The 10,883-nt window shown below is 45.9% G+C and overlaps 1 protein-coding gene across 2 annotated transcripts in view; it reads right to left on the bottom strand.

Moving 5' to 3' along the window:
• Nucleotides 1–293: 293 nt before the first annotated feature.
• The window catches only part of FERMT1 (FERM domain containing kindlin 1), a 36,482-nt gene continuing 25,892 nt past the window's right edge, over nt 294–10,883 (bottom strand). For both annotated transcript variants that reach the window (XM_076010937.1, XM_076010936.1), the window contains exons 12-16: nt 9,640–9,861; nt 8,947–9,071; nt 4,258–4,399; nt 2,572–2,777; nt 294–553 (exon numbers count right to left, since the gene is read on the bottom strand). In XM_076010937.1, the coding sequence (XP_075867052.1) occupies nt 2,604–2,777; nt 4,258–4,399; nt 8,947–9,071; nt 9,640–9,861 (663 nt within the window). In that variant the 3' untranslated portion in view covers nt 294–553; nt 2,572–2,603. The remainder of the gene's footprint in view (nt 554–2,571; nt 2,778–4,257; nt 4,400–8,946; nt 9,072–9,639; nt 9,862–10,883) is intronic.

The raw sequence follows: 10,883 nt of genomic DNA, 5'->3' as shown, positions 1-10,883 counted from the left end.
GACCTGGAAAAAGACAAAAGAGCTCAAGATAAGGCAGGGTACATCAGGAAAGCTGGAGACTGAGTCAGTGAGAAAGAAACTTAAACCAACAGCTAAGTGAGGTTTCTAAATTGATCTCTGAGGACCTACGTGATCGGCCACTCGCCACAGCAGCGGGGAGAATTAGCTGGAACCTTGGCAGCGTGAGGAGAGGCCTGCGCCAGACCTGGGAGTCTCGCTCTTTTTTTGTAACAGAGAAAATAATCACCTTTTTGGAGACAGGTTGGAAAGGACACAACTGGACCACGCTCAAATTCATACAAACCTTTTACTTAAAAAAAGGTCATATAAAATAATAACAAATGCAGATTTCTGCATCTAGTGTAGATAAAAAACGTAAATGATGTTGAAAGGCACACATTAATTTAAAATTTCAACATAGAAAGTCAGATGACCTTTTGTACTCAATGTAAAAAAATAATGTCCTTAAGGTTGCTCTTTGGAACAGCAGCATTTAAGGTTTTCTTGTCATACTTTGGGACGTTGCTGTTGTAGTCACAGAAGAAATATTCCCCTGAAAGTTGTAATCAACAGAGAAAATTTGGTTAAAACCAGTCAATTCCTTTGAGTGTTTTCACGGAAATGTCAGACAGCCATGACAAGCTGAGGAAGAGGGTTGAACTGAAGGTCTGACTTAGGTAAACTTAGAGAGTGCTGTCCTTGGTTGAAGACAGATAAAATCGGACAAGGAACATTATTTTAATGTATGGCTTTGTTGTAATTATAACGACTTGACTAGCTTCTTAAATAATAGAGCCTAGGATTACAGAGAAACGACCAACACCAAGTTTAACACAGTAGACTCAGCACTACTTTCTACATAAACCATTTCAAATTCAGTTCTTTATGAGTGAACCTGAGTTTCCAAGGGCTTAAGCCACCTCTGAGCTTTAAGTTAGGCTTGAGAAATTCAGCTGGTGCCTGGGAGGCTTCATCAACATTCACCTCTACGGAGAGGCTAAAAGAGGAATTTCCAGATGGCAGGTCCTGGCTCCGGACCAGGAGGTCCTTAGCCAAGGCTGTCGCTATGTGGCTCCCGGAACTGCTGAGATCTCACTTCTTAGATTGCTTTGTTAGATAATAAACCAGCAGCTGACGCTTGCGGGCATCTGGGCTCCAGCCAGGCCCCATGAGGGTTCATGCCAAGAGAACTGCAGAACAGAGTTGGAGCCTTGGCCTTATATCCTTGCAACCCAGGCTTTTTGTGTGGCAGGAGAACATTTAGAAAAAGCATAATAAAGTATTATCGGACAGTTCCCTTTACCTCTGGTATTACTTTTCGCCAACTCTAAACCCACCCCACCCACTGCTAACAAACCAAAACAGAAAATGACAATTCATTTTCAATTCAGCTGTTCACATGGCTCAGGATGATGTCTCAAGGCAGGGATGACCAGCAATAAGCAAGGGAAAAAGAGTCTATTAGTGGCTTGTGATTTACAAAGCCAAAGGCCTTTAGGGAAAAGGTCAGGAGTCAGTGTAAACACAGACACCAAATCCAGGAGAACACGGTTTGGTGGTAAGAGGAACACTTCCCCACTACCCAGACTGGCCAGAGGCCGTGGGGTGGCAGCCAGTGGGGAGCCGTCAGCCCGTGCACATGGTGGCCCTTGAGAACAGGTCTGCCCTTCTCTCCCTGACCAGCTGGGATGGACACCTGCCTGGATTCCTTGATGCTGGGAAGTGGTTTTTATGAACAGAGAGAACTGTGCCCGTCCCCCTGAGCCCCAACCCAGAGCAGAAGCAGCTGAGACATGGGTCTGGGCTGAGGAATAGGTTTCCCTACACCCTTGTGTCACCCATGTCTTCACGAAGGACTTGAAGGTGGCTAAGGGATCCCCAGGAACGGAATGGAAGGGCTTGCTGGTGGCAGCAGTGACCCAAGAGGACCAGTGACCAAGACCAGATGGGTCAGTGGTCACCTTGGCGGATGTCACTGTGGACGGAGGGCACTGAAAGCCATTGCCCTGATACCTTGTCACCAACTGCTACCAGATAGCCCTGCTCCTCCCTCTCTACTCCGAGACCTTCCCTCCACGGGAGAAGTGTGCATTTGGGGGACACCCTGTACCGTTTTCATAAGATGGGAGCTAACACAGTTTCATTAGGGAAAGACATATTTCTTTTCATACCTGAGTTTGTGGAATAATATTTATACTTTCTACATGTGATTTTTACCTTTCTGACTTCTCGACTGACTTGGCAATGAGGCAGATAAGCACAAGGACAACTGCTAGCCACACACTGGGCACGTTCTGCAAGTCACAGACCTGTAGCGACATGCTGGGCCTTTGGACCCTAGTATCTTGGAGTTCCCCCCCCTCCTGCCCACCCATTTTGCAGAAAAGGCAAGTGAGGCCCCTTCCACAACTGATAGCACAGGGTGAAGTGAGGAAAGGGTTGGCCTAGCAGTGTGTTTGGAAGGAGGCGAGGATCTGAGCGAATGTGTGCTGTCCATGGGTCCGGAGTCTACACACTGGGCAGGCAGAGCCGGGGATCACGTGCATCTAGAGGGGACAGCTGGTGGCTTGCCTGTCTGTGTGGGCCCAGCGGGACTTCCTGCTTCAATCCTGACCGCCGGTCAATTTGTGGAACAGGTCCTCATCGAGCGTTTCATTCTGGTCCTTGGAGCGGGTGGACAAGAAAATGTAGCCACCGATGTACTCGTGCACGACCTTGCAATCGGCGCTCAGGCAAGTGAACGCAATGGAGACGTTTTGGTCGAACTCGATGGCCACCTGGACGAGGAGGGCACGGATCAGCTTAAACTCTGACAGGGGACGACGAGAAAGAGGCTGCTTGGGAGATGATGGGGAACTGTGACACAGGCTAAGGGGGCCCTGGAGCGGCCTCCTGTCAGCCGCTGAGGTGAGGTGGCTGACAGGAGATATCCCAAAAGATCACACAGAAAACCACCGCTTCCAATTAAACACTTGCAGAAAACGTGTCTTTGTTCTCTTTGCGCCCTCTTGTGGTGTCAACTTTGCCGCACAGCTGGTAAAACAAGTCCCAACACAACACGGCCAGTATTTTCTGTGTTGTTTAGATATAAGAATTTCCCAAGCACTCCCTGTGTTGAGGGGCAGGGTGCTTAGTGACTTGCTAATAGAGAATAAAAGGTCTGCCTCAATTTCCCTACAGTCACTGCCTGGCACCTTTCCCAGCTGAAAGTCATAAACTCTAAGCACTAGAAAAAAGACTTAGATGCTTCACTGGTTCTCAACTGTGGCTGCCCACTGGCATGATGTGTGGAACTTCAAAGGTTACTGAAGCCTAGTTCCCTATTCCCAGAAACTCAGGTTTGATTGGTCTTGGGTGTGGTCTGGGCAGTAGTATCTTAAAGCTCTCCAGCTGATCCTAACATGCATCCAGGTTTTAGAGCTACTGCCTTAGAGGTTCATCCAATCTCTGACCTTCATTTTACAAATGAGAGCCCGGATGGTTGCCAGCAATGCTAAAAGGACCCAGGGTGCGTCCCTTACCGTCCCTCTATGTTGATGGCTTTCTACCGGAAAAACGAGAATGCAAAAGGAACGAGAGAAGATAGATTCTATACCAGCAACGTCGGAATATTTTAAATCACCAATAGGACGCTGCTGGTAACTTCATCTGAGATTTCCCAGGACACACGCTTGGCCTGAATGATGTCATTCCTAGGATGGGAGATGACAGGAAACTGTCACACAGGCTAAGGGTTTGCGGGCTCCTCATCTCAGGAGGCCACACTATTCTCAGTCATCTCTGTGCACCGTGGTTCTCCGGCACTTTTTCTCTTTTGGGACTGGAATGTTCTCCAGTTGGGCAGCTGAGCCTCTGAGCCCTCAATCAGTCAGATGGGGCCTTTCTTGTATTTATATTTTGTGTAGCAGTTACATCTCAGGTAGTTTCCACTAAGTAATCACCAGCCTAAATCTTATATAATCCCGTGATGAGTCAATGAAAATTAATCAAACTGCTCAGCAATTTTAGCGTCTGTCTGTATGGAAAGCCTGCACAGAGACAAAGCCAACTTGCGGTGTTACTTCAAGAACATTTGGCCTGTACTTGTTAGGAAACTGCCCAGAAGTGCATGTGATTATTTCACCAGGTAATTACTACCTGCTTGGGGGTTCTTAAATCTAAGTATAAGAACACCTTTTAAAAATCAGAATAACCTGCAATTCTGACAGAACATACATTTACAGGCTCAACACTGAATAGCAAAAACTTTCACTCTACCTGCCGGATTTCCCAATTGACATTCCACTGTTTCATGTTTGTGAATCTCCATGTTGTAATTGGAATCCCTGTGGCTACATCAATTCTAATCAACCTGTTATAGGAGACTCCGAGGATGTCATCTTTCTTGCTTCCTTTAAATCTTAAAAAAAAAATTAAAAACAAAAACCCCAATAATATTAGTTAAGAGAAGCAACTGTTTCCTATAATAATGATGTTCATTCACATACAGCTTCTTAAGGATAAGATAATACCAACATTTCTGAATCATTTTAGAAGAATAGACAATGAGGGGTTAACTTTCTACAGGAGGGCATTTTTATGGTGACATAGAAAATATGAGGAATGGAGAGAATGAAGACTATCCCGCAGACATTCTTTAAGTGAAATTGACATCAGAGGAAAGTAAAATAAGAGGAGGTCAAATCAATTCATTCAAAATTAGCACCACCGCTGTGTGCCAGGGACCCTCCCAGGCACTGGGCATATTATAGTGAACAAAATGGATAGAAAATTCCTGACTAGTGGGGAGAGAGGATCATAAGTGTGAAATAAAGATGCCAGATAAGGTTATGAGGAAAAACACAGCACAGAAGGGGTCCAGAGAATACTGGCAATGAGGTGTCACAATCTAAAACAGGGAGGTCAGGCAAGGTCAGTGAGATGGTGATATTTGATCAAAGAATTAATGTGCATGACGGAATGAACCATATGGCTCTCTGGGGCAAGAGTATTCCAGGCAGAGGGCACAGCCACTTTGTTTATTGAGTGCTCAAGGACCTGGCAGGAGGCCCATGTGGCTGGCACAGTGAAGGAGGGGAGAGGTGTGTGAGTTAGAGAATTTTTTTTTTTTTTTTTTTGAGACAGAGTCTCACTCTTTTGCCCAGGCTAGAGTGCCGTGGCATCAGCCTAGCTCACAACAACCTCAAACTCCTGGGCTCAAGCAATCCTTCTGCCTCAGCCTCCCAAGTAGCTGGGACTACAGGCATGTGCCACTGTGCCTGGCTAATTTTTTCTATTTTTAGTTGTTTGGCTAATTTCTTTATATTTATAGTAGAGACGGGGGTCTCACTTTTGTTCAGGCCAGTCTCGAACTCCTGAGCTCAAGCAGTCCTCCCGCCTCGGCCTCCCAGAGTGCTAGGATTACATGTGTGAGCCACTGTGTCTGGCCTGAGTTAGAGAATTAGGGAGCGAAGGTCTTAGAGGCCAGGGTAAGGATCTGGTTCTTCCTCCGAGTGACACAGGAAGCCTTCAGAGGGTTCTGAGCAGAGGCTTCACATGATCGGACTTAAGATTTTAAAAGGATCCCTCTAGCTGCTGAGTTGGAAACTTAGGGGTCAAGGGTAGAGGCAGAAAGACCAGGTAGGATCACTCTGGACCTGGTGGTGGTGGAAGATCATGGTGGTCGTAGTGGTGGAGGCAGTAAGGAGAGGTCGGATTCTGTGGATACTCTGAAGACAGAGTCACCAGGATTGGCCAATGGACAGGCTGTCACGTGAGAAATACAGAGCAGAGTCAGGAATGACCTCAAGAAATTTGGCCTGAACATCCAGAGGGAGGAGTTGCCCGTTACTGAGATGCAGAAGAATGTTGGGGTCGGCGGGCTGGTTTAGACGGGAAGATCAGGAATTCTGGACATGTTAAGGGGAGATGGCTGTTAGACATCTAAGCATTGTTGGATTTACGAATCTGCAGTTCAAGGGAGAGTTCTAGGCTCAAGATATACATTTTGGAGTAATCAGCATATAAATGAAGCCAAAAGAATGGCTGAGCCCAGGAAGAGGAGTGTTTTAAGAGCTGAGGCCTGTGCACTCCAGTATTATACAAGCTTGGGAAGATGAGAAAGAACAGCAAAGGAGGCCAAAAGAACAGACCAGTGACAGCGAGGAAAATCCGGAAGGCAAGTGACGCAAGTGTGTCAGGGAGGAGGGCTGGACTCACTGTGCCGAACGCTGCTGAGAGGCCAGCTGGCAAAGGCTGACCCATGGAGTCAGCAATGTGAAGGTCACGGGGTGACGAATGGGTGACCTTGATGAGAGCGAGCGGCAGGGGCAGTGGCGTGTGGAGGGGAGAAGACCTGACTGGAGCAGGGTCAAGACAGAATGGAACCAAGGAACTGGGGACAGTGGTAGGGACACCACGTTCAAGTTCTGCTGTGAAGAGGAGCTGGGAACAGGGACAGCTACTGGAGGGGGATGTGGGGATGTGAAAATTGAGGTTGTGGGAGAGAGAAAAATATTATATAATTGGAGAAAAATAATTCCTAGTTGAATAAGCCACTTTCCACATCACTCTTATCTTTTTCACGTTCCCTTTGTGTGATTACAGTTTACTGTACTTTTCTGGAATTATTCCCGTATCTTTGATTGTTCATTCATTCTACCACCATAACGCTTAATAGCACAAGTTAGCTTGCTTCTTGCTCCACCTGCTTTTCTCTAACATAGGGGACTCCCTGGGCTGCTCGCTGGAATTCGGGGAGTTGTGAAGCAAAGAAAGACCCAGGTTTCTCGGTGTGGGCAGATCCTGACTCCGCCTGCCATCCTACACAGAGGACACTGGCCTTGGAAAAGGCAGATTTTCATCACACCCAGGGCTGCTGCCACAAAGCCTCCCCTCCATAGACAGATGATGGAGGTGGAAGGAAGTGCAGGGGGAAACAGCTGGCAAAAGGGCCGTGGGGGACAGGAGTAAAAGGCAGGGGAATTTGTTCAGGGCCCACACTCCCCTTCACAATTTATCAGGCACTTTCCTTGCCTTGTTGCACTGGATTTGCTCAGAATGCCCTGTGAGCAGAGGCTGAGGCTTGGTGAGGCTGGTGACAATGCCCCAGGTCACATAGCTAGCAGAGGCAGAAGTGGGCCTGGAAGCTGGGCCTGGTGGGCTCCAGTGTGTGTGTTCTTTCCCCACCATGCGGGGTTGACTTCAGAGTTATAGGTGTGTGTGTGTGAGTGTGTGTGTGTGTACACACATGTACACACGTCCATGCACATAAGGGGGTGTCCAGCACAGCTTCACCCTCCCTCACTCTTTTGCTGCAGTGAATAGAGCAGGAGTCGTTGCTTGTTTGGGATAAACATGGGGGACAGATGTTAAGTGAGATGTTTCAGTGAACACAAAAGTCTGGATAGACTCCCTTGCTAGAAGGGGTTGAGGAAACTCAGTCTTTGAAGAGCTGAGAAAACAAATGAAAACTGTACTTTCCTATAATTCAATGTTTTCAAATAAAAACCCATCTTCCAACCCTCAAATTATAAAATGGGAAAGTGACTGAGAGCACTTACTGTACTGCAGGATTAAGTTTAGATTTTGCTTAAACATCAGTCTTCCCTACTGAACTGGAAAATGTAATTCGATTTACAAGCACACTTGCGGACACAGTTTGGGAAACCATTCATTTCATACAGTGGGGCAGAGCCGTCGCGCTGGGTGGGGATTACAGTGAGGACACTGGGCTCTATGCCAAGGCATGCCCCTGACCAGGAGGAGAACCTGGACAGCTCACTTAAGCTATTTCTCTATATTTCAGTGCTTTCATCTGTAAAACAGAAGTGGGTAATAGATGGCCTTCTCTGGGTCCTTTGGACCAATGGAACAGGGCTGCTATCTGATAAAACCAGATGAAGATAAGACATAGGTTTGTTGGAACCTTTCTAGAAACCCCAAAATTCTGCAAAGCCATACCATGAGACACAATATGAGATACAAAACAGAGAGGAAGCTGACATGAAAGAATGTCACAGCTTTCATAAAATCACAGGTGACATTTTCCCTCTGGCTTTGCAGAGGTAGTCATCCTAAAAGAATGAAATCTCCTCCTTTTAAAATTCTCTTTCCTACTTAGCTGAGGTTCAGGGCTGTGGAGCAGAAGGTGTGGACCATGTCTGTGAACAGCCCAAAGTGTTTGGCCATTTTTGAAAGGGCAGCTTTCTAAAATAAAGAGTTCTATTCCTGCACTGCTGATGTCCCTGCAAACTAGTTCAACCTCTGTGGAAAGCAATATGGAGATACCTTAAAGCGATACAAGTAGATCTACCATTTGATCCAGCAATTCCACTACTGGGCATCTACCCAAAAGACCAAAAGTCACTTTATGAAAAAGATACCTGCACTCGAATGTTTATAGCAGCACAATTCACAATTGCAAAGTTGTGGAAACAACCCAAGTGCCCATCAATGCTTGAGTGGATTAATAAAATGTAGTATATGTATACCATGGAGTACTATTCAGCTTTAAGAAACAATGGTGATATAGCACCTCTTGTATTTTCCTGGATAGACCTGGAACCCATTCTACTAAGTGAAGTATCGCAAGAATTGAAAATCAAGCACCACATGTACTCACCAGCAAATTGGTATTAACGGATCAACACCTAAGTGGACATATAGGAGTAACATTTGTCAGGTGTTGGGCAGGTGGGAGGGGGAAGGAGGGGATGAGTATATACAAATATAATGAGTGAGATGTGCAACGTTTGGGAGATGGTCACGCTTGAAGCTCTGACTTGAGGGGGGAGTGGGGGACATGGGCAAAATATATAACCTTAACATAACCTTGTACCCCGACAATATGCTGAAATAAAAAATAAAGGGTTCTATATTCTTTGCTAAATGAGAATAAACTGGGTTCCCAGAAAGCCACTCACAACTGAACAGAAAGTGAGACAGGCAAGTGAACACTGTAGTCACCTGACAAGGTAGTAGGTGAGGCCGAATTCAGGTAGGGACTGCCACGCCTGGATGAACCGCAGCTTGGCTTCAACCAGGGGCATCTGGGCCACGTTCTGGTGGGCTTCCAGGATCCGGGCTGCCAGCTAAGGAGAAATAGGAGACATCAAACTCCCCTCCATGTACACCCACTGCCCTGTAATCATGCCATTAGTGCTGGATCCCCAAAGAGAACAATAAATGCAAGGCCTGACTGCAGCTCTACAAAGACCATTCATTCCCATTTTTCTATAAGACATGACAGGAGAGAAGCAGAATGAGATCAGGAAACACAAAAGCTCCTGAGGTTGCAGATGGAGAGCTCTGGGGTCCTTCTGTCCGAGATCCGTGGAGTATCCACAGACAGTTCAGTTCATCTGTGTAACTTTTGACCCATTCCTATGAAGGCATAATTTTAATTTTCAGTTGGTGGTAACTAAATAGTTTTTCTTGATTAAGTTCAATCTGGGAATGTCTCCATATTCAGTCAGCATTACAGTCACCTCTAACAAAATTAACAATAATTTCCTAATATCATATAATACTTAGTACATAGGCAATTTCCCTGTCAACTGATTTTTCATGATGATGGCATTAATCAGATGGAACTCCTTCTTTTATTTTAGAACATAGAGATTCTACTGCAAACAATCGCCCCAACAAGATTAGCAGTACCTGTTTAGACTTGTGTTTTTTTGCACATCGAGGTGACACAAAACACTCCGGGTTCATGTCAATGTTTTCAAGACTTGTAGCCACCTGAGATGCAGAGTTCCTGTTTTTCATTCTCAGAAATGAAAGGATGTTGAGGACCTCTGGCTGGTAGGAGCTGTCTGCCATGGTTTTGCCCTTCGATGCCAAGATGCAGGCAGCCATCCACCGGGCATATTGATTCTCCTGCAGCAAAAACCCGAGGGCTGGAAAATAAGCTCAAGTGCAAAGACACCTTGCTATAAACAGCAGGACTTGGACTTTCTTCTCCATTGTAATACAAAACTATCACCTTCTAAGCAAGGAAAAATGTGAAGTGGCACACGTTCTGAATGTCTGTCAACCACCTAATGTAACACCCGGCAATAGCCTTTGAGGCCTGTGTTGAGTTTCTAGATGCTAAGGGGCCACAGGACAGGAATGCTGGCTTTGATAAATTCCATGCAAGGAAATTTGCATTTAAAGATGATCCAAGGACACAAAGGAGTGCCATGAAGCACAGACAGGTGAAACCTCAAACTACCAGAGAGCCTTCCTTGGTACATATTTCCAGTTTTAGATCATGTCTGATGTCTGTGACAAAAGAAAATAATAAAAAAAAATCATTAACTGATTTCCTGTATTATTCATATGCTGATCTATCCTCAGTAAAGATTCTAATTATAAAGTAGCAGTCAGGGCCATTATGGGACCTGAACAAGTTAGTAGTGGCTTCTATTGTTCTTTAAGGTCTATGCTCATTTTTGAGCTCAAGGAGTGAACAGGAGGGCTCCCTAGAAGCTCAGGGTATGCCCTTGAGAAGAGGAATTGTTCAGTGCAACAGTGCATGTGGTATGTTGACTTATTGGCCTCAATCTTCACACTCTTGGGATCTACACCCTTTGCCTTGTAACTTAACAGTTACAAGAGACAGTGCGATTCCAGTCTCTTGACATCGGCTCAGTTATGTGATCTGCTTTGGCCAACGGGATGTGGAGGGAAGTGACAGTATGACAATTTCAAGCCTTTTGCACTCCTGCCGTCACTACGAGAAGTTTCCCCCAGGCAGCCTGGGACCCAGAATAAGTAAAATCAGCTCAACTTGTGGCAATGTCTTGCTGGAACCTGTGTCTCAAAGCAGATCTGACCAGCTGACACCAGCCTGGATCATCCAACCCTCAGCCTACCTGTTGAATGTCATTGTGATTTTGTTACTTGTGACTGTAGCA

Source organism: Microcebus murinus, chromosome 16 (genome assembly GCF_040939455.1).
Source record: "Microcebus murinus isolate Inina chromosome 16, M.murinus_Inina_mat1.0, whole genome shotgun sequence".
NCBI lineage: Eukaryota > Metazoa > Chordata > Mammalia > Primates > Cheirogaleidae > Microcebus > Microcebus murinus.
The sequence above is the reverse complement of the archived record's forward strand: the minus strand, read 5'-3'. Positions and strand labels throughout refer to the sequence as shown.